Source organism: Gopherus evgoodei, chromosome 2, assembly GCF_007399415.2.
Source record: "Gopherus evgoodei ecotype Sinaloan lineage chromosome 2, rGopEvg1_v1.p, whole genome shotgun sequence".
Lineage (NCBI taxonomy): Eukaryota > Metazoa > Chordata > Testudines > Testudinidae > Gopherus > Gopherus evgoodei.
In genome coordinates, this window is record NC_044323.1 from 197,600,095 (window position 1) to 197,624,864 (window position 24,770).

At 40.1% G+C, this 24,770-nt stretch overlaps 1 protein-coding gene across 1 annotated transcript in view; it reads left to right on the top strand.

Moving 5' to 3' along the window:
- CD226 (CD226 molecule) overlaps nt 1–24,770 on the top strand; it is a 76,100-nt gene that overhangs the window by 21,292 nt on the left and 30,038 nt on the right. Inside the window, exons 2-4 of the mRNA XM_030552665.1 lie at nt 1,118–1,280; nt 1,566–1,895; nt 23,102–23,434. Of these exons, the coding sequence (XP_030408525.1) occupies nt 1,235–1,280; nt 1,566–1,895; nt 23,102–23,434 (709 nt within the window). The 5' untranslated portion in view covers nt 1,118–1,234. The remainder of the gene's footprint in view (nt 1–1,117; nt 1,281–1,565; nt 1,896–23,101; nt 23,435–24,770) is intronic.

A 24,770-nucleotide genomic window follows, 5' to 3' on the forward strand; every position in this document is an offset into this window, starting at 1 on the left:
GAGGTGTCAGGAAATAAATCAGGGGAAACACGGCTGTCCAACTAATAGATGGCTGGCACAAACAGGACAACACAAGAGTGCTTTCACTTAAAGCTAAACTTTACTAGTCTCAAGCACTTACACACATCTGCAGCAAAATTAATAAAACACTCTCAACCCTTGATAATTACCAAAGCTGAGTGTGGCTTTCCAATGACACAGCGGCAGGTTTCTGGTGGCCAAATCTTCTGTCTGCCAGTGGGGACTGCAAGATGTATCCAGAGGGAGAGTCTAAAACAGTCCCCAAACGAGTCCAACTATCTCAAGCTTTCCCCCTTATTTATACATTAGTAATAGAATGACATGTGCCTTAAAGAAACCTTGTTAAATAAGCAGTTTCAAGCAAGAGGTTCCTTCTGATTATTGATTAACCAGGTATGGGTTTTTCCAGAGTCTGCAGCTCTGAAACCCCAATAGACATTCCTGCTCTTTTAAAAGAGCAGGAATCAGCAACTTCAACACAATTCTTATCAGGAAGGATGCAGGGTCAAGTTGCCCTTTCCGTGGCACCCAAACCCCTCTTCCCCTCCTGCCTTGGTCAAGCTGAGATTGCCGAATGGCCAATTTATAACTTGCTGACTTGATTGCTTTTTAACAATAAGCCATAGTGGTTTTAGGCACTTTGCTGGCTTGCCAAGGTCTCCCCGTACGGTGCCTGGAACCCGCCCTGAATGTAAGTACAATATTTATATTCTAATTGATTTATTTTATAATATGGTAAACATGAGAAAGTAAGCAATATTTCAGTAATAGTGTGCTATGGAACTTTTGTATTTTTATGTCTGGTTTTGTAAGCAAGTAATTTTTAAGTGAGGTGAAACTTGGGGGTACACAAAAAATCAGACTCCTGGGGGTACAGTAGTCTGGAAAGGTTGGGAGAATGTGCCCTAGATCACCTCCTCCTCCTCATCATCATCATCCATATTTCTCAAGTTCTCTTGGGGTTGGGAATTTTTTGTTTCAGTGAATTTTGATAGACATTTAGTCTGATGTGAATAGCTGAACTATACTGTGAACCTGATTGCCTATAGATGGGGCTATTGTTTATGTGAAAGTAAAAGCACATTGTTTCTTTCAGGTGTCTCATTTCAAAAGTAAAGACTTCAGTGATAACAGTCAATTAGGAAATAGCATGTTGTGAAGGGAGTCTGAATAAAGCTGTATGACATAGAAATCTACCCCAGCGCTCTCAGAGATGGACTATCTTGCCTGCCTTATTGTTGTTCTCCAGTTAGCTGAAAGTAAGATTGCTTTCTTTTTCTTTAGCAATATATGTTCTTTTTTTCTTGCATGACAGATATAATCAGAATTCATCAGTATTTGTGTGTGGCTTAAATAATTTTGAAGGCATTCAGAAAAACTAACTGTTATAAGTTATAACACCCATAAGGATTTTACTGGGCTTGTTCTTGTGCTGCCAGGCTTTTCAACCTCTAAAATATTTTGCTTGATCTTAGAATGTTAGCTAGCTAGTTGGGTTAAACTTTGAAACTATAGTTAGTGCTAACGCTGGGTATGTGTTTCAGCCACAGGGGAAGGAAGATTTGTGGATGCAACTGTAAAACTCACCAATAATATGAATCTGGAATGCGTCTATCCAAAGACAGATGGCATAACCCAGATGTCCTGGGTTAAGAGTATTGTAACTGGCAAAGAAGTCATTGCTGTCTCCCACCCATTGTACGGTGTGCATATTGAAGACAAATATAAGGACAGAGTTCGCTTTATAAATGCTTTCTCAAGAGACAAGTCCCTAAACTTCATGAAGACCACTGAAGCAGACACAGGCTTGTATTTATGCTCCATAACATTCCCAAATGGAGTCTGGGAAAAGGTGGTACAGGTTATCCAATTAGGTAAGTGAAACCTTTGCTATTTTATAAATTGGTGGTAAATGCAAATATATACAAAGTTAAGAAAGATCTGGGCTCTCATTTTGGTAACAGAATTTGATGGATGATTCAGTTGCTCTGCTAATGGAGTCATTTGAAGATTGCTTGCTACCATTTCAGGAAATAATTACATTGCCAGGTATCCAAGGTAGGAGTGATCAACATATATCACAAAGGAGAAGAGCTGAATTTTTGAGGGAAGACATCACAGCAGTGATACAAATGTATTTAATTGCCATGACAAGGGTTTAGCAATGACAGAGTTTTAGAGAATATTGCACATTGCACCATCAGTGAGCCATTTCCATTGGGAAATAATATCTCATGACCTTGCAACCTCACTACCTGTATGAAATTAGCCTTTGTCACCCTGTAGATTGTACTGTTTTGGGGTACATGCTTTTGGGTCCACACTACCTAGTTATCAGTCCTTCTGGCCCAGAAGTTCTTCAGAAACAGAATGACAGAGTAAATAGCCATTTAGGAGTTAAGAGACTACAAAAGGGAGACAGTTAGGATAGGATGAAAAACAAACAAAAAACCCTTTCCCAAATGGGCACTGTTTAAAGCTGGGGAGAGGAGGAAGGCATGGCCACGTTAATAAAGTCTGTACGGGATAGGGAATGGGCCCATGTGGCTTCACCTATCTCTGTAGTTGCTGTTTGCTATTCTTGCTGTTTGCTTTCTCTTCTTGTCCCTGTGGAAGAGGAAAGCTGGAGGATCCTTTCTTTCTTGCTATCTCCTGGAGGTGGGAGCAGCAAGGTAGTTGTCTGTTTGGCTCTTCTGTCAAGACTGTCAGCAGTAAGGCCAATTAGTGCCAATTATGATGTGAACATCTATCTACTAGGAGCTGGATTATAAACATGAATTCGTTTTGTGCAGGCTGTTGAAAAGCTTTCAGAAGATAATACGTTTTGGTTACTCCTCAGCCTCGGCTACGTTTAAACAGCTAACCATTGAAAGACTGTGTCCTATTCCAGGCTGCTAGAGCTACCATGGTAAAATGTGACTACTCATATCTTCATTTTATTTATTTATTGGTATTTCCCTTTCAAGCAATGATGAGCTAAAGGAGAATTTAGCCTCTAACTGTTGAAGTCCAGTAGCTGCTAATGGGATACTTCCTTTTTAAATGCCATCTTCCTTCCTGCACTCTGTCCTCTACCCTTCATTTATTTCAGCATCATTATAAGTTAAAGTTGCAGTTGTAGTCAGTTGTCTGTTTAAAATGATATTTTGGGGATCTATATTCTCCCCAGATAATATTCTTTCACATTAATTCCAAGTCAAATAAGAGAGAAGACTTTTCTGACTGCCAGGCTCAGCCTGGGATCTAAAATCCAACCTGTGTTCCCTCTACCTCTCAGCTTTCCTCCAAAAATGAAGATTTTGCCCTTGGGTTTAATATGACACTTTTATTGAGATGGAACCTAGGTCATTCTTCCCTACCTAACTTAGCTTTGTCAACAGTAAAAAACTTCTCTTTGTCAGCATAGTGACCAGATGTGGGGAATGGGAAGATGCTGTTTTCACACAGTTACTTTCCTGACTAAACAACACTTTTAAAACTTGCTAATTCTGTTTGTTTTCCCCCTGCCCCCAAAGCTGTTTTATAAGAAATTCTGGGATGGAAATGACTATACCTGTTATGTAGTCATCAGTCATTCTACCAGTTGAGGGGAGCATTTTGTTTTCCTGAAACAAGTATGGGGATTGTGTTAGCAGTCTCCCTACAGCAGGGAAGGCTTAATTAGCTGCACCTTGCACCTGTACCAGTCAGTCATTGATAAATCCAGGGTGGAGCTCCATACTCACCCTCACCAATGGTTTCCTTCAGTGACATCCCTGAGTAACTGCTTTCTTGTTCTATATCTCTGGTTATATTTAGGGTCTTTACTGATCTTCTAAAGAGACCAAAATGCAAACTTAAAAGGTTCTGGAAGGAAAGAAAACTCTCCTTTGCTTGAAGGATAAGAGGGAAGATTTCCAAAAGGCCTAAGGGCAGTAGGGACCAAATGCTAATTTGAGCCTTTGAAAATTTTCCCCTAAAATCTTCCACAGAACTTTTAATATCAGTCATCCCGGAGATTGTTTCTAAAGGCTAAACCAAGCTATTAGGTCCCATAAAAATAGTACATTTTTTGCAGTTTTAAAAGTGATTTTAAATAATGTCTGACTGGTACATTTGACTTTCCAAATCCTATTTTTTAATTAATTGAAACACAGGAGGTTTAAAGAGAATTGTAATGGAAACCCAAGTGCAGTGGAAGGAAAGTTTGTGGTCTTCACTCTTCCTTTTGGTGAAATGTCAATATGAAAATATCAGTGATGACACCAGCAAACACTTTAACAGTTTTTTTAATTAACTTTCTGTGATACTATTTGCAGAGTGTAGAAAGTGGTTTTCACATGCCATCTATTCTAGTATTTCATTTAGCAAGTTGTGAGGCACAGGTATGTAACCCTGACTCCAGCACATTAGCTAGCAGTGCCATTTACAGACAGACCAATGGGCCAGTGGGCTATATCTGTATTCAGTTCTTGCATCCCACACACACTGACCAGCCATCTCTAACAAATTAAAAACCTAAACCAAACAGAAGTCTAGTTAAGACTTGTTGGATTTCAAGACATGATCACAGGTACCTTGGCTTGGCTCCCTCTCAGTGGTACTGAAATACACCCCTGGATAGTGCCAGATTGAATCATAGGCAAAAATCTTGGTATGCCTCAGAGACTGGCCCCACAAGCCTTGTGATGATGTCAAAATCTAAGTTTTCACTTGGGGAAAAAAAAAGGTTCTAGGCCTTAGGTTGTAAAGAGAAGTTTGAAAACTTTAAAAGATACAGTGATGTTCGCTTGAGTCTGCAGACGGGGTTCAGCAGAAGGAGGAGCAGCAGTTGTTAGAGTCAGAGAGAAAGCCACCTGGCCTCAGGCTCATACTCCTGACCAGGTTAGGCCCTCACTGACCTGGGAAAGGGAAAAGGTGCATGAATAGGGTTGTCCTGCTGGGCTATGTGGGATCATCCCTTGATTGGGCTCAGATGTCCCACTAGCTTCCACTTCATAGCCATGAGAGTTCAAAGCTTACTTTAAAACAAAAAAGTAAAGAACAACATGGCTGTCTCAAGAAAAAAGGGACAAGGCTGGTGACCCTTTGTGACCCATTCCAATTTGAGCTCTGAGCAAGTCTACCCTTTCTTCACCGGAATTTGCCAAAAAATCTAAAAAGTTAGAAGTGAAAGAGACCTATGGGTCCTTTGCTCCATCACTCTACCATTTCAGGATTGTGCCCAGATCCCTATTTTTTGAGTGCTTTGGCCAGTCTACCTTAAAATTCCTCAAGAAACAAGGCTTCCACCTCATTCCAATTTCCTTTGGGAAATTAGTCCTCAGTGTAATATCTGCAAATGGCATCCCCTTCACATGTATCAGCAAACTATAAATCCCAGTTAAAATTGCTGCTGTTGTCAGAGGTAACTATCTAACAATGATATCATGACGTTCTGTATGCTCAGTTAGAGATTCCCACCTCCCCACCCTCATTTTAGTGCTTTAAAAAAATTCTTCAGATGTTCTCTTTAATCTGCCGAGAGAGAATAAATGTTGCATAGACATAACATTTTTTTCATTTAGAAAAATTAAGCCTGGAAACAAGAACAATTTGTGAGAATTATTTGCTTCCCTAAAGGTGTATGTAAACATTGGTCTAAATTGAATGAACTGCCTTACCAGATGATGCCTTATAACTTTATTCTACCACATGCATTAAACACTTAATTAAAAATAGGGCATGGAAAGATATCTATCACTGCAAGATCATAGCAGAACATTTTCTGTCAATTATATCTAGTTTTACTGAGCCATTAATCAGTACAGTATCGCACATTCTATAAGTGAAATTCTGCTTCTTTGAAGTCAGTGGCAAAGCTCCTATTAATTTCCATGGAGCCAGGTTTTCACCATATGTATATACAGTCCTGGAGCCAATGAAAGCAGGATGATCTAGCAAATAGAGCACTGAACTATAATTCAGGAGACCTGAGTTTTATTCCCAGCTCTGCCACTGACCAACTGTATATGATCTTGAACAAGTCACTTCCCTGCTCGCTTTTAGTTTCATAATGCTGTGTTACAGTTTTTCTACCTTTAACATGGAGAGAGTCAAATTTGACGTCTTTTCTAAAATGCTTTGAGATCTATGGATGAAAAGTGCTATATGCGAGCTAAATATTATAATTCCCTCTGTTTTGCTTCATGTCCTGCAGGGTAAATTCTGTTATCAAGTAACATTCAGTACCTGTAAAAAGATAGCTGTTTATTGAGGCAGTATTCTTTGTATACGCAAATCCGGTCAGTATATCAGAGAAGGGTCATTTTGGCAGACATATGAGACTGTTTTTGAGTAACAATGACTTCATGAGTTAAGATTTTTTGTTAAAATTTGTACTTTACTGACTTTTAATGGACTTTTCCAAAAGGGCTGGTTTCTTTGTTTAATTGGGTATTTTGAAGTTATTTTATACATTGTCTGCAGACATTATGAACCTCACTTCTTCTATTTTTTGAAAATGGCATATCTGGAATTTTGCAGTAAGCTCCATCTTTATGAAATACAGTGAACTGAATGAGATCTAAAGTTTTACTCCAAAATATTTGAAATCCTTGTTTTTCTTGCAAAGTAGTTAGTTTTATTTTCTATCGTTTTGTTAGGCGTGCTCTACATGCAAAGTTGCATCACTTAAACTAAAGGTGTGATTTTTATACTAATTTGATTTAAACCACTATTACTTTTTCTGTGTGGGAGCTCTTAGATCAGTATAAGCTTGGCTTATATCAGTGCAGCTTGCAGTGGTAAATTTACAGGCACAAGCTAAACTCTATATAGCCAGTTTTAAACCAACAAAAGGGTGTTCACGGAGTTTTGTATTTTAACTAATTTATCTAAATCAGATTTTGAACTTAAATTTAACTTGCACAACTTCTGTGCACAGATAAGCCCTAAGTGTCTTGGATCATTCTTTATTATAAAAAAATATCAACAATACTCCATTCAGACAATTCTCAGCACTGTAGTGCATCACTTAATTTCCAGATTAGTTAGAGTGGAAGAGAAGTGTTCTACAGAAGTTGTAGACATAATTAGAATCACACATAGTCTAGACTATATTTGAAGATTGTGAAAAACTCTTGGGCTACTATTGAGCCAACATTACACTAACAGTATTGGATATGGATTCCTTTCCTTGCTGTTATCTCAGCCATTGTTGGTGGAGCTGGTTGGGAATTTTTTGGTAAAATATGTTTCTGTTGGGAAATGCCGATTAATTGAAACTGAAACTTTTCATGGAAGTTTATCAGTACTGCCCAAAATTTTAAAAAAATTCATCAGGAAGGTTGTTCAGATTCAGGATTGGGAGGTATGGGATGGGGAGGCAAGGAGAAAGAGAGATCCACCCTAGAATAGCCTGTAGCTAGTTAGCATTAGGACACTCACCTGGAATGTGATAGCAATACTATTTCAGACTTGGTTTTGGTAAGTAGTGAGGCCATTAAGGAAGAGCAAGTTGTAGAAAATAACCTTAAATCACCAATTGATGTAGCTATGAAAAAGGCAAGTGTGAGGTGAGGTACTTGCAGCAGAGAGAGAGAGAAGAAAGTAGTAACATCTTTGTACAAGGCACTGGTAATACTATGTATGGTTCTGGTCACTCATGTTCAAGAAAGAGGAATTCAAATGGGAACAGGTACAGAAAAAAGCTGTACCAGGATGATCAGGAGAATGGGGAGTCTGTCTTACAAGAGAAGACTAAAAGAGCTTGGCTTGTTTATTTTAGCAAAACTAAGGCTGAGATGGGGATATTATTGCTCTCTATAAATATATTGGGGAGGGAGGTAAAGGACAATCTAAAGAACAATTTTTGCACAATGACAAATTCATATAAATTTGTCATGAGTACCTTTTAGGTTGGAAAATAGAAGAAGGTTTCTAACCATGAAAGGAGTGAGGTTCTAGACTACCTCCCAATAGGGTTAGTGGGGGCAAACAACCTAGCTAGTTTTAAAATGGAGCTTGATAAATTTTATGACTGGGATGACATGATGAGGTAGCTTATGATAGCTGGGGATCTGGAATCGATGACTCAGGAAGTCCCATCCATGTCTGTGTGCCTATGGATGTGGGAGACTCTGGTTCAAGTCCCTAGTCTGCCAGATCTGGAATAAAAGAGCAAATATCAAAGCCTTATTTATTGTGTGTGATATAGAATCCTTGTTTTTCCAGTCAGCCCTATTTTATACTCCATAGAGGCCTTGAGCTGGATTATCTTCTACCTTGCACCTTGGATAGTACTTTAACACACAAGCAAAGTGAGTACAAAGTCAGAGTGAATTGCTACCATTCTGATTTGGTAGCATTTTACATCCATTTTGCACTGGTATAAATGATTATGCAAGGTTCAAGGCAGGACCCCTGAAGTTTGTCACTGGGTAAATATGGCAACAAGTGGCTAATTTTTTGATTGTCCACATTCACTTTAGTTGTATTTGCTGAAATACTTAAGCACCAAATAAAACTATAGGTATTTTTAGTGTAAACACCAAGTATGTTGTTTAGATATGTGAGTGAAGCATCTATAAGTGGATGAAATAATGAACATCTAGAATATTACTGTAGAGACCCTGATGGTACATTCTGTCTTTATTTGATTTGATTAAACAGGGCATTTGAAAACTCTAGTGTCCACCAGGGAAACGTTTGCCAGCTCCGTCATTTTTATGATAGTGTGTCTTGCTGTGGTCTGAGTGTACACAAAGCTGTTTAGAGTTCTTTAAGGGCCTTCTTAGTAGTATTCCTATCTTGTGTGAACTGCAACCACTTCCTATTACCCTAAAAAACCACAGAGAAAGCTCCATTAAGATGCCACAAATTGAGCTGAATGTAGGGAGTTTGCCCATCCCATATAGCTATTGTTTCAGGCTTTCTTCCTGCAGCACACTCAGCACTATACATGTTTGCACTCTGTTCACGTTTGGGAGGTTCTCTTTAGGACCATAAAGGCTAGAAGCTGCCCCAACTATCCTAAAATAAAGCTTAAATTCCGCAGATGCTGCTGAATTTCATTGGGAGAATGCACTTTGACCCCAGGTCTATGACCGATTGCTGGACTTTCTGAAGTCAGTCGTTGAGCTGATTAGGGATATGAAGTTTGGTATAGCTACATTTGTAAAATGTAACTCAAGAGCTCAGAGACTAATTTTTGCAAAACACAGGTTTTTTTAAATTATTATTTATTTAACGAACAAAATCCTCATCCAAAAGAATTAATTAAGCTGAAGTTTAGATTGTAAACACTTATGAGTTCTGGAAGGAAAGAAAAATTTAGACCATTAGAATAAAAAACAAAAACAAAATAAAGACAGGAAATTCTAAGACAATGATAAACTGAAAAAAATCAACAAAATCAAGCATCTGAAAGTATGGAAAATAGACAGTTAAGATACTACAAACAACCATTTATGTGTCACTATACCATTGCCCACCCACCACTCAAAATGATGAGATAATCATGCCTACACTCTGCATCTTGCACACGAAAGTGTGAGGCACTTACTCCCATTCTCTCACCTGGAACTTACCATCCTCCTGTTCACACCACAAAACTCCTACATTTGCATCGCCTACACAACTGCAGACTATCCTCTTATTCACCCCTTCTTGAGAAACGGCAACACCAACATCTTGCTTCTTGTGCTACGTGTACACACACAGACCTGTCCGATGTCAAACTGCTTTTCTCATACAGTTGTCAACCTGGAAATGTTACAGAGGCAGAATCCTCTAGATCTAATTTACCCATCTACATCTACCTAAGGTTTTTATACTGTACTTATCAGTATGGTATCTAAAATAGCACAAGAGCCCCCTCTCCCCTCAAAAAAAAATTCCCTTCAGGCAAAAGGGCATGGATGCTTGATTATTTATTTTAAGGGCATTTATTTTTGTGGGCAGAAGTTACTGAACAGTAGATTCTACCATCTGATCTGAATGACAGCTGGCTTGGACTCAGCCTGATCATTCCTGATAGCCTAGCACCAAGAATGTTATGTTCCCAGTGTTGTGTTATCCCTGTGGAGAGCAAGGCATTCATTGAGGTACTGTTTAAATAGGTTCCAGTGCAACATGTCTTTTGTAGATTAGGACCAAGCCTCTTAAAATACTTTTTGGAAGAGTCCTGGGAGCCTGTGGCATTTAGAAAGCACAGGTGCTCAATGCCTATGTCAGCCTTATGTTGCCAATGACATGAGCTGCTGTGAGGTGTACCCACTTCAGTTTTTTTGTGGTGATTGACTCTAAACTCAGGTAAGAGTGAGTTGATGAAAACAGGAATGACTGTGGCGACATTAGGAATGACTGTGTCACAGCCTCCTGGCCAAGAGAAGATGAAAAAAGACTAGCTGTTCGTTGGCAGCTGGAGTTTCCTCAGTGGTCGGGCTCACCACAGGTTCAGATACCTTGCTTGCCTTTTGTTATGTGGTTTGCTCTTTACACAACAAATCTGATAAGACAGAACTATATGGGAATAGTGGAGTTCAAGTAACCATATTTACTGAAGATAAGCAGTACGTGGGGCCTTGCTACCTGTATACACTGCTGCTATAGTTCTATGTTTGGGTTCTTGGAGCTTCTAAAACATAGAAAACATGGTTAGCATGACTGGCGTACTCAAGCTATTTGAAGGGATAGTAGTCTATTCCTACACACTACGCCTTTGTTGTTAATCTATGTATATCCTATTACTTAAACAAAGTGGGCGTCTTAAAATCTGCAGTCAAGGGAAGAGTTTATAACTAAATGGTCAAGGCATACAAGGTTTAAAATGGAAACTAGTGGTAAAGCCAGAGACATCCTTTTATGGTGTGTGTGCAGAGCAATGGTACATAGTGACAGAATTAAAGTTGCATGAGGAACTTTCATTGCGTGTTTCAAAATATTGTAAGTAAGGAAAGTTTAACCTTAAATAAGAATTCCCAGGTTCTTTCCTTACTATTGCGTTCAGAAGGTAAAACAGAATCATTGCTCTTTTCCCCCAAACACTCTCATTTTAGGCTTTGAACTGAAAATGGAATATTCCATTTACACCAAGAATTACTTTAAAATCTCGTGATGTGAATTCTGCATATCACCTGTTACATCTTGGAAAAGTTTATTTGAGTTCTTTCTCTGGTTTCAGAGCTCTCTCTGAAAGATAGTAATGCAAAGAGAAATAGTTTAATTTTTGACAAAATTTGTGCTTCAATCTATCAATGATAATGGGCCATTTGCCCCAGGGGGATGCATTTCCTGAGCAATAATAAATATGAGAGGTAGTGTATTAATAGTGTTTCAGTGCCAGATGTACCTATTAAGTATTATCACATTTTAAATAGAGTGATCTGCTCTGTTCTGTGATAGCAGAGACAGAGCGCAATTGTTCTTAACTAGTGCAATTATATACCGACACTGCACTACCTTCCAGATTGCTGTTCTTCTGTTTGCTTAAAGCAGCACATTACATATATTTTCCCCATGTCCTTATTCACCTTAAATAACATTTTTTCAGCTTATCTGTGTCTAAGTATGGAATGAGGTTCATAGATTTGTAGTGAAAAATTATCAGCCACTTACTGTAGCTGGAAAGAAGACATGATTCTGATGGGCCTTTGCTCGTTATCTCTCTCTTAGATGTGAGCTCCTAAGGGCAAGGACAGTCTTTGTGTCTTTTACAGTGGCAAGCACATTCTTAACAATTAATAGAAAAGGAAGCGGCTCAAACCAAGTGAGACTGCCCTTCCTAGATATCTGCCACGGAGATGTGATTGTTAAAAGCTTTTTTTTTTTTGCTGCTTGTTTTCTATTTGGGGGAAAGGAGTACAGACTGAAGTTCACCATTTCCTTTCAGTAGAGAAGGTGGGGGGAAAAGAAACAGGTGGAAGGAACCCATTTTTCTTCTTAAGAAGGGGCTCAGATTGTGAGGGACACCCTTTTCTTTGTCTTTTTGCAGGCAGGGGAAGTCTAGGGCTAAAATAAACTGTGTGGTCCATCACTCTTCTATTCTGATACTTCGTCTACATACAGACTTGCACTGATTTAATTAAACAAATTTCAGGTTAAACTAATACAAAAGGCTATGTGGAGGGATTTAGTTCTCTCCTGGCATGTTCGGGTAAAAGGACTAACTGAAGGGGGAACGGAATGGAACGTATATAGGATGCAAAAAGCGACAGAGTCCTGTGGCACTCTATAGACTAACAGATGTGTTGGAGCATAAGGTTTCATGGGTGAATACCCACTTCATCAGATGCATGTAGTGGAAATTTCCAGAGGCAAGTATCCTATAGCGAGAAAAGTGTGCAAGATGGGTAATAGATAATAGCTCACCTTAACTGATCACACTCCTTATAGTGCATGTGGTAACACCCATTGTTTCATGGTGTGTGTGTGTGTGTATATATATATATATATAAAATATCTTCCTACTGTATTTTCCACTACATGCATCCGATGAAGTGGGCTGTAACCCACCAAAGCTTATGCTCAAATAAATTTGTTAGTCTCTAAGGTGCTCCTGTTCTTTTTGTGGATACAGACTAACATGGCTGCTACCTTGAAACCTGAAATAAAGATGTCTGCATTTATTCCTCTTGAATACTGTAGTTTGCATAATTCTTTATTGTGCAGTGAGGGAGAGTCCCTTCATCTCCAGGCTTTTTGTTTTCACGTTCAGTTCGGAAATCCCTGTGCTGGAGTCTCTACGGAAAATCTCTGTGGCTGCTAGAGTGGGACATCTTTTTCTAATTATGATAACATTGCCAACTCTGATCCTTCTCCTAAAGAGAAGGATCAATGTCCCAGATACTTGTGCCTGGCTGGAGACAAAATGTCCTGTTATAAATGATGAAAATAGGCAATCACTGGAAAATATATGGAAATGCAATGTAGCTAGATACCTTGCAAATGTGACAGTATCTTGGTAGATTCCTTAATTAGATCAGTTTTTAACTCTAGATATAATATTAAAGGTACATCTACACAGGAACATGGTAGAAATTATTTTCACATTTTTAAATGAAAATGTAAAGTGTAGTACAGGAGAACTTTGGATGATCCATATACACAGTGTAGGGAAATTGCCATTAGGAAACTTGAAGGTTTTCAGCCCTGAAGTTCTCTCAATCTCTAGGTAGACAGGAAATCACAACTGGAACTGGAAAAAGGAGTGGCAAGATTGCTTAGATGATAAAAGGTCATGTACTTTCTTTATGTATTAATTCCACTTCTTAAAAATGATTTTATGAAAAAACAAAAACAAAACAACCCCTCAGTATTTATTTATTAGGAGGAATAGCATATGGAAGATTGGTTGAAAGAAGGGATATTTGGAGGAAGAAAATGGGACGTTATTGTTACAGGTATTAGCATATAAGACATCAGATAAGCTGATTGAGCCTGGTTATTTAGCAAAATATTAGACAGAACAACACAGAAAAGTTAGTTACTAATTTGAAGAACAGCCTTGCAGCAATCATGTGGATTTTTCTGTTCTAAAGTGATTACAAAGCTACTTATTTTTAAACCATACTTGTTTATACTGTGTCTGCCACCTTCTTCCCTTTTTTTAGCTTCAATACAATTTATAACCAGTCACTCAAGTAACAGAACCAAACATATTTTTGCCTAATAAGCACATTTATTTTTAGTCATATGTGGCATAACATGTGTTAACATATACACTAGTCTTACACCACTGCCAAGCACAGAATTAATGTCCCCTGCAGATTTACACTCCCTCCCATCCCAAATAATGATTCTGAAGGGGAGGCAAAGGGAAACTGCAATTACACCTTTTGCTGACCAGGGCTGATGTGGCACCAGAAAAGAGGGCAGCTGGCTCACAGGCTGGAGCAGCTAGCCACAGAGAGGGAGGGGGAGAGCTGCCTTCTTCATAATGCCACACCCACAGGGCCAGGTGAGGAGCCACTGGATGTGGGGGAGGGAGACAGAGTGGGGCACGTGAGGCTGCTGTGGGGAGGGTATCACACAGACTGGCCTAGTTGAGGGCACGGACTTGGGTGAGGGCACAAGAGCTAGTGGGGTGACAACACTGAGCCAGGGGCTGAATGGGAGGGTGGGTTCAGGGCCATATGGGATTGGGTAACAGGGCTGCCCAGAGGACTCAGGGGGCCTGGGGCAAAGCAATTTCGGGGGCCCCTTCCATAAAAAAATTGCAATACTATACAATACTATATTCTTGTGAGGGCCCTATGGGGCCTGGCGGAAATTGCCCCACTTGCTCCCCGCCCCCAAAAACGGCCCTGGGAAAAATAAACCTTCTGCATCTTGGCACAAACCCATTTTTGAGAAAACTTCTTTACAAAGTATCACTGGTTCTCAGCATCAGCTAGTGCTAAAAGGCACTAAAGCTCATTAAAAGGGTTGGACAAATATTTTCCGTCAAAACTTTTTCTGGATCGAAAACTAGGGGGGGGTTAAAAAGCAGAAAAAAATCACGGACAGTGTCTGCTTTCCTTCAAAATTTGTTGTGTTTTTTGTTTTAATTGAAAAGCTGAAATTAGTCTGCCAAAACCTGAATATGGTTTGGGGTTTCAGAAGTGTGTGGCCAAATATTTGCTGCTTGCTGTGTTTGATTGTTTAAAGAAACAATAAAAAAAATTCTGCTTAAAAAAAATCCAAAACTTTTGAACCACCTCAGTCAGAGATTTTTCCAGGTTTCTGATACTCTGCTGGCTTCCTTGACTCACATCTGCCTCCATAACTTTGGGTTCATTTAGGTTAGAACATAAGAACAGTCATACTAGGTCAAACCAAAGGTCCATCCAGTCCAGTATCCTGTCTACCGCCAGTGGCCAATGCCAAGTGAACCTAACAGGTAATGATCAAGTGATCTTTCTCCTGCCATCCATCTCCACCCTCTGACAAACAGAGGCTAGGGACACCATTCCTTACCCATCCTGGCTAATAGCCGTTAATGGACTTAACCACATGCATTTATCTGTTTCCTAGAGACTGGCTCCAAGGGGTCCCTCACAAAGTGGAGACGGTTACTGTGGGTTTCTCTTTAGTATAGCTTATGTACATACTGCACAAACTGAGCATTTGAGCTTGTTCTAGAATCTGGGATGAGCCTATGTTGTGAAAACTGAAATGCTCAAAACAGCACATGCATGCGAATGGACACACGGTGCTAAAATTAAATTAACCCAGGGATTCTCAAACTAGGGGTTGGGACCCGTCAGGGGGTCACAAGGTTATTACTAGGGGTTGCAAGCTGTCAGCCTCCACCTCAAATCCCGCTTCGCCTCCAGCATTTATAATAGTGTTAAATATATTAAAAAGTGTTTTTAATATATAAGGGGGGGATTACACTCAGAGGTTTGCTATGTGAAAGGGGTCACCAGCACAAAAAGTTTGAGGACCACTGACTTAACCTCTCTGAAGCCTCAGGGAATGCAGGGGAGGGAGGTCTCCCTTGGTAGCGTTGGGAAGGATATTGCTCTTCTCATGTGATCCCTCCTCCAGTGGCAAATTTTAAATGAAGCTACCTTCCTCTGACATGAATCTCCCTATGGCACTGAAATTAAATATTGGCTATAATTTGGCATTGAGAAGTGAAAGGGATGGTAGCCCTAATGGAAAAGCTAACAGCTTGGCTCTTCTGCGAGCCTCCAAACTGCTGAATGAGCTTTAGGGTAGGGAAGGCTGTCCCTCCCAAACAGCCTGGCCCTGCCCCCTATCCGACCCCCACCCGCTCCCTGCCCCACAACTGCCTGCCTCCCTCAGAATCTCAACCTATCCTGCTCCTTGTCTCCTCACCGTCCCCCGGAGACCCTCCCCCAACCACCACCCCAGGACCCCACCGCTTCTCCCTGTGCCCTGACTGCCCCGACCCTATCTACCCCCCTGCTGAGTCCTGACAGACCCCTGGAATGCCCACAATCCAACCCCCCATTCCCTGACCATCCCCCCCACCTCTGCCCCCTCCCTGTGCCCTGATTGTCCCTGGGACTCCCTGCCCCTTATCCAACCCCCCCCCCAGCCCTGGCCCCTTACCCCCAGCTCCTCCCTCACCCAGAGCTTCAGTGGGTCCAGGACCGTTGCTGAACAGCTGCAATGTGGCTCCGGCAGGGCCCCTGAGCCCTGCCCTGCTCAGAGCTGCGTGCTAAGGGGGCAGGGCTGCGAGCTCCACGCTGAGAGGAGGGAGCTCAGACCCTGCTGGAGCTTGCAGCCTCGCCCCCTTAGCACGCGGCTCTGAGCAGGGCGGGGCTCGGGGGCCCTGCCAGAGCCATGCTGCAGCTGTTCAGTGATGGTCTTGGATTCGCTGAGGCTCCGGAAGAGGGGCTGGGTCGGGGCAAGCTAGGACCAGGGACGGAATCTCAGCCATTCTCATGGGGGCCCCTGCAGAGCCCGGTGCCTGGGGCAAGTTGCCTCACTTGCCCCTACCTCTAGGCGGCCCTGTTGGGACGGGGGGGGGTGCAGGGTCACATGGGGGGCTGAATGGGGATGGGACAGCTATGCCTGGCTGAATGGGGAGTGGAGTGCAGGGACACATGGAGGTGGGAAGATGTGCCTGACAATGGGAGAATCTAGGGGTCAGTCAGGGTCATGGGCAAGATTCCCTAACTCTCTAACAATCCCACCCTACAAAAAACATATTCCATAATTCTCCCATCCACACCCAACAATGTGTCAGGTTCACTCCTAGGCTGTTTCCCAGCAATTACTTCCCTCTCCCTCAGCTCCTCCATTACCTGTGATTCCCTCAAGCCTTTGCACTATTTCTGAAGAGTATGGGAAATAGGTTCCTGTATTATAGTTTCAATGAATTATTACTCAAAATTCTGCATTATTATGCTGAGTAAGGAATCTATTTGTCAAAAAGCATTTCCTGAATCTTTTTTATTGTCTGTGTTGTTACAGACGTACTTGCTGACAGGTATTTGCATTACTAAAAATAATTGAAACTGGCATGATTCTCCTTTGTTATTTTGAGAAATAAAATATGCAGAATTTTATAATGTGTGCAGAATTTTTAATTTTTTGGTTGAGAATTTCCCCTTGGAGTAATACAGCACACTGGAAATTTTCCTTGCTTAGCATAACCGCAAAACTTCATGGGAATCTGGTTCATAGGCTAGCACTATGAAATGTGAAGGTTGTTCTAGGCATAGCGCATTCTTAATTTTAAGGCTGTTGTCAAATTATATCTTTTTGAATATATCTGTGTATATGACAAAAATTATTTAGTTTGCCAACTATTATTCCACAGCATTATACTGCTGCAACTACGATTAAATTCACTTGGCTTAAGCATATAATATCTGCACTATCCACCATTACCCCTCTGACACCCAGTAGCTTAGATCTGGAGCTGTTTTTTCCCTTTCCCTAAAGAAAAAATTTGATTTGATTAAATTTTGTGTTAATGGAATATGCATATTATTACATAATGCAATGGTGGAGGGAAGTGGAAAGTGTACAATGGTAAATTAAAATATTTAAAATGATGGCGCTGGGTAATAGGCTCCATAGAACAGACCGAGAAACATGTTGTGCTGGGAAAATATACTGCATTTTATGACTAATCTGCAGAATGAACCCAGATAGGAGATGAGAAAAGTGTGAGGGGAACTATAAATTGGGATGGTTAGACTTCCAGTATTTCAGTGGAGTCCATTGAAAGGAGCTTACTTGTTAATATTCTTAAAGTATCCCAGATCCTCTTTCCACTGCTGCCTCTAAAGATAAGCCTTTCTTTTGGCTCATTTGTCAACTAAACAGTATAATTGGGAATTTAATAAGGGAAGAAGGAAATGGAGATGAAATGTGCAGTAGAAACCACTGGTGATGTATGGGTTTCTCTTATTTATCTATTTGATACTAGAGTATCTGGTACTAAGAAACTTAGCATGAAACAACCTGCCTCATTTTTAATAAGGAAGAAACCTGTAATACCTGGATGGAATCAAAATAAAATGTAGGATTGTACAGTGCAGGTTCAAAATTGAAATCTTTTGTTGGTAGCTCTGGATTAGATTATGGTAAAACAAGAATCCATAAAAAAGTATCCTCCTTATTCTGGGCAGAGAAGGGAGAACATGTTTGGAGTGAAGGCTGTGTACTGGTTTATGCTAATGAAGTGGAACCTCGGCACCTGCTGAGGTTCCCCCATATCTATTTGTCTTTGAAAAAGTAAGTAGGAGCAAAAATAGCTGCAAAATTGTTACCACCTGCAGGGATGTGAAAAATATGCAAAAGTAATTTGTTGAGGTGCCTCTGCTCCCTACCCATAGGCTGCTCCCTACCCATATCGTTGAACTAGATGCACCCTGATGTTGACTGTAATTGATGAGCTCAGATGGAGTGCTCCCCACAGCAACCATGTGTACTCATGCCTTGACTTAGATTGTTGCTAGGCAGCAAGTGTACCTGCCTAGCATCAGCTTGCCTCACCCTGCATGAGTGTGTATGTATGAACTGCAAGAGTAGTAATTAACTTTTCATCACAGGATCTCAAAGCACTTTGCAAAGGAAAGTGTCATTATCCCAATTCTGCAGAGAATTAAAATGAGACCAATCTGGGAACAGATTTTCAGGGTACTAGAAGAGAATCAAGAGAGCTATCTATTAGATCTCATTGTGTGTCTAATCAGATGCGAAATTTTCCAGCATTATGCAAAACAAAATCTAAATATATCCAAAAATAAACTGGTCAAAATAGACAAAACAAATGCAAAGCCACAAGAAGGCATAGGATATCATTATGCATTTTCTTTCTTTTCACTGAGCTATGCCTTGCTCATGTTGGCAGGATCAATGTTTAAGGTTACCGTAATTGTCTTTCTATATCAAAAATTTAAAAAGACAGTAATGTGTGATGTTTATAAAGTAAAGTTAAACTCAAGAACGAATATTAGGTTTACAAGACTGTAAATCTGGAAATAGTGCAACTTGTGATAAGCAGTAATAGTCATATATACCGACTTGAAAAATGAATGAAAAACTAGCTGGGAGGGGGAGAGCCTGGTGTCTGAATGATTTGCCAGTGAAGAAACAAAAACTAAGTGAGGTTGACCAAAGAGTGAGAAAACTATTAGAACTGGGTAGGAAACAGTTCTCTTGTCCTGCAAGAATTTTCAAATATTTTTTTAAAAAAACTTTCCCATGTCCAATCAGAACAAAAAGTAGGAATATTGAAAATTTTCAGAAGCTGAAAATCTGTTTTTTTTTAGATCAGATCAAAAAAAGTTGTTTAGATAATTTAGAACCATTTCATTTTGATTTTTAAAACTTTTTAAAACTAAAAATTAACTTTTTCAATTCAAAACAAAAAGTCCTTTCAACCCTAAATCTGGAACTTTTTGTTACAGGATTTTGAGAATAGATACTGGAATCCTTAGCTCCAGCCAACTTCCTGTTGCAGAATTTGAGCTTAACTGCTCGTCCTCTTAAACCCTAGCAATTAATTTACATTGGTTGATATCCATTTACATTTTCAAGGCTATGATAGCAAGAAAAATGGATGGAGACTTATACTTTGAAGAGAAAAAAGTAGAGATTTTCTTTCACATTTCTAGTGGCCTCAAATCATGGGGAGGGGTCCATGGCTACAAGATATGAGTAGACAGAAGATAGCTCTGACTGTGACTGAATTAGTTCCAGCATTAGCAGGGAAAAACTGTTATTCAGAGAGTCTGACACACACATCCCACACAAAGCAAGAAGTAAATATATAGTGAGATGTGTTAAAAAAAGAAAGTTGTTACATGGAGGAGGGGGTGGAAAGTACTGTGCTAACACCTGTGTCAAGATAAAGAGAGCTAATTAAAGAAAACAAAAGCTGCAAATGTGCAGTATTTTTGATCCATGTATTGGGAGCATTTAATTAGAAATGTGTAGACCTGATTCTTCACTACTGTGCACCTTCTGGGAGCACCTATGCACAGCATGTGTAAAGTGCTATTGTGTCAGAATGGCAGCATTTTACACCCACTTCCACAGGTTTAAATGACGGATGATGCTCAAACTGCTACATATTGGCAAGGAATTTCAGTGCTATCCTTGTTTGTTTTATTTTTTTTTAAATATGTCTGGCTATTATTTTCATTTTCTTCCTATCCTAATATTTATTATATCAAAAATAACCAAGTTAATGCAATATCATGACTGAAGTGCACAATATCAAGTATTTAAGTTCATACAAGTCTGAAAATGATAGGTTTAAGGTCCACAGCCACCTTTATTCTATTCTTCCTGTGTGTATATTACAATAGGATCTCTTACTGCAAGATGCTATTCTGCTGGTAACTGTTACATATTATTGGGTCACTAATATAATATGAAGAAATAGCACTTTTCATAAAGTCATGGATGTAAAGACCGGAAAGGATCATCTAGTCTGACTAAGCATAGTGCAAGTCAGAAAGATTTCTCTGAATTAATTTGGACCATATCATGTCTCTTAGAAAAACATCCACTCTTGATAATCTTGGCAAGTTGTTCCAAAGGTTAATTACCCTTGTTGTTAAAATTTTGCACCATACAGTATGAATTTGTCTAGATTCAACTTCCAGCCATTGGATTTAGTTGTACTCTTGCTCATTAGAGTTCTATTCATCAAAATTTGTATTCCCCAGGAAGGTACTTATATAAACTCTGAACAAGTCACCCCCTTAATCTTCTTTTTGATGAGCTACATAAATTGAGCTTCTTGAGGTTTTTGACTATCTGGCATATTTTCCAATTCTTCAGTCATTCTTGTGGCTTTTCTCTGAACCATCTCCAGTTTTTCAACATCCTTCTTGAAGTGTGGAAACCAGAACTGGAGATGATGATTTCAGTAGTGGTTGCAACAGTGTCAAATATATAGGCAATATAAAAGCAGCAAAGAATCCTGTGGCACCTTATAAACTAACAGATGTTTTTGAGCATGAGCTTTGGTGGGTGAATACCCACTTCATCCAGACTAACACGGCTACCCCTGATAATAGGCAATATAACTGCTCTACTCCTGCTTGATATTCTTAAATTTGTACATCCAAGGATCACAATCTTTTGGCCATATAGTTGAACTAGATGCTTCTGTTGAGCTGATTATGGACCATGATCGCCCCCTTTTCAGAATCAATGCTTCCCAGGGTAGAGTCCCTCAGCCTGCAAGTTGGGCCTCCATTCTTTGTTCCTAGGTGTATGTCTTTGCATTAGGTCGTATTAAAACACATACTGTTTGCTTGTGCTCAGTGTACCAAGCAATTCAGATGGCTCTGTATCAGCGACCTGTTTTCTTCATTATTTATCATGTACGTGGCATATTTTGTATGAAATATCACAACCATATGTGAATGTGAATCTGGTGGTTAGAGGGTGCTACTTTGCGGTACAGTGTAAATTTCTCATTTACAATTACATTTTGAGAGCTATCAGCCAATTTTCAATTTACTTAATGAGACTTCGTATTATTTTGTTTTACTTCAGTCTCCTCCATATGTATGTTAATGATACCAAGCACATGTGAAAGCTTGAGAAATGCATCTTGGGACAAGTTTCTGAAGTGAACAAAGGCAATATGGGATCCAACCCTTCAGTCCTTACCTCCAGTGGGAATTGAGTACACTGAGCACCCTGGACTGTTCCTTTTACACTAACTTGATCTCCAACCTCTTTCAGCACCAAATGTCTCCAAACAAGACAAAAATATCTATTGCCATTTAGGAGTTACATATATCCAAAAATTGATGTTAGAAACCAAGCTGTTCTTGAGTCCTTTGAATGTCAAGAACATTTACAGTTGTCCTAAAGAAGAGAATTTTTTTTCTTGCTTTGTTTATTTATAAGCAGCTAACTATTTCACTCCAAAATTACTTCTGGGCTAAGAAACTTCAACAAGAAAGATTTTTAAAAAGAATTACTTTTAAGAAATTTGTATAACTGAGAAGTTAGTTTCTTGAGCTGATAGTAACTGATTTAGTTCGTTTGGGGAGTTACTGACCTTTCATAGGACAGTCAAATATTTAGCTATCATGCAAGTTTTTCCTTAGTGGCAGGTCTGGGATTTTTTGAGGTGCACTGGGGTTGTGGTTGGGAGAATTTCAGTTCATTAACTGGTACCTTCTGTAATCTAGCTGATGAATGTAGATTTGGAACTATATAGGGAATTGAGGTGTGGTTTTGTTTTAAGTATATGTGATGAGAGATCACAGCAGGCAAGTGTTTATTAATCTGGAAAAGAAAAATTAATGTGACTGAAAAACAGACTTTTAGAAGGAAAATACCATCTCAATCTTAACTTGATTGTTACTATAATTTTCTTGTGGGTGGGGATTTATTCAGCAATGTGGGTAAATGGGTAATGCATTAAAATAAACTTGAAAATGTCTTCACATCCTGCATTATGGAGGTGTTATAATATAGCGTGTGCATATGTGCACATATGTAATGTAAAAACAATGAGGAGTACTTGTGGTACCTCAGAGACTAACACATTTATTTGTGCATAAGCTTTTGTGGGCTAAAACTCACTTCATAAGATGCATAGAGTGGAAAATATAGTAGGCAGGTATATATACACCAGGGGTCAGCAACCTTTCAGAAGTGGTGTGCAGAGTCTTCATTTATTCTCTTTAAGGTTTTGCATGCCAGTAATACGTTTTTAGAATGTCTCTTGTCTATAATATATAACTAAACTATTGTTGTATGTAAGATAAATAAGTTAGTTAAAATGTTTAAGAAACTTCATTTAAAACTAAATTTAAATGCAGAGCCCCCCCAGGCCAGTGGCCAGGACCCAGGCAGTGTGAATGCCAGTGAAAATCAGCTCGCGTGCCTGCTTTGGCACATGTGCCATAGGTTGCCTCCCCTACATACACAGTACATGAAAAGATGGGAGTTGCCTTAAAAAGTCGGGAGTCAGGGGTTAATGTGGGTATGTAATGTGTTCCTTTTCAGTATTTTAAAATTACCAGATGACTTAAAACATCCTTTCACTCTAAGCCAATTAATTCATATTAATGCGTAATATTAGCATATGCTCAACGGTACTTCTTGGAATAGATTGTTGCTCTTAAATATAACTGGTATCCATTATAAACAGTCTTTTTTGCTTTCCTTTTAATAGATTCTTTTGAGGTCCCCGTGTCACCAACCAACCACATGATTATTGAACCAGGGGGAAATGTGACACTTAGATGTTCTTACAGTGTTGGAGATTTGGTGCGGCCAGTGATGTGGGAAAGGATTAAAGCAGATCGGATGGATACCATAGTCCTGTGTAACTTGTCAGAAGGGAAAACCTATGGTTCAGATTACCAGGAGCGTGCAATTGTAGACTGTGCTACTCAGGAGAGCGACATTCTTGTCATTCAAAATGTTACATCTTCTGACTCTGGAATTTACCGCTGTCGTCATGGTGGAAACAAAACCCATGTGATGCGCTTGACTGTCACTAGCGGTAAGTGAAGGGGCAGATAGTTTCACAGATGGGAACTCTTTGAACTGCTAATGTTTTCTGTCCACACACGCATACTTGTAACTGCTAAGTGGACTTCTATGATGTCACATTCAAACTAGCAGTATGTCATGAATAGCAGAATGGTGTGTTTACTGTGGCTTCCACAAGGCTGGGCTGACTTTGAGCCTGGCTAGTCTCTCAGTGTTACTTTTACAGCTGTCTCAGGGGAACCAGTGATTGTGTGGGAGTGAGAAAGAAAGTGAGAGGGGTGGTTTGGAACAGGGGAGAATAGTGGGAGAGAGCTACTTAAGGTTGGGAAGGGGAATCTCCAGCTCCGTTCAAGCTGCACCCTGGGAATTTCCCAGTGTTTATGCTCTGGAGCAGGGGTGCTGGAATAGTTTTTATAGTGGGGATGCTGAGAGCCATTCAACCAAACTGTCAACCCTGTATATGATGGAAACCACTTCAAGCCAAGGGGTGCAGCACCTAGTTCCAGCACCTCTGCCCTGGCGTGCACTACACTGGGTTCCAGAAGTGTGATGCACTCTGAGTTGTAAATATCTAGGAAGCTCAGGAGTGCATTTTTTCTGGAGCTGCAGCGTATCAAACATGGCTGCCATCATATGTATGTTAGGTACTCATTTATTTACATATATTTGTTGTTTTGCGTATGAATAGAATATTCATCCTATCTGTATTTTTAAATTCTAATATAATGCCTGTAAAATGTGCCAAACTGGCAGCTACACTTGCTGAAGTCCACTCATTATCCTTGGAACAGTCTAAGCACACACCGAAAGAGTGCAGATTCCGCCCCCACCTTGCTCTAAAATGACCTAGGCTTGCCCAGGTGAAAAGATAGCTTGGTCACCCTAGCTCAGTGGTGGACAACCTGCAGTCTGTGGGCCTCATGTGGCCCATGAGGGTAATCTGATTGGAGGCCGCAAGACATTTTGCTGATGTTGACCATCCGCGGGCATGGCCTTCTGCAGCTCTCAGTGGCTGCGGTTCGCCATTCCTGGCCAATGGGAGCTGTAGGAAGCAGGATGTGTTGCCCACCACTGCCCTAGCTTCTCTACTAATTGTACTGATGATATGGGGATATGGCCACCACCACATTAGTAAATTAGATAAAGACCATGAAAATTATTTCTTCTAGACCACTGAAGAATTGTTGTGTGATATCAGCCAGGCCCGGCTTCTCACTGGCAATCTGACAGGAAATGCTCCATGTTCCATTATCAATGCACAGAGCCATCCAGCTGGCAGTGTTTTGCATCACTAAGGGCCTATGGATTGAGATCTCACTACCTTGTGTCAGAACTATATAATGCAG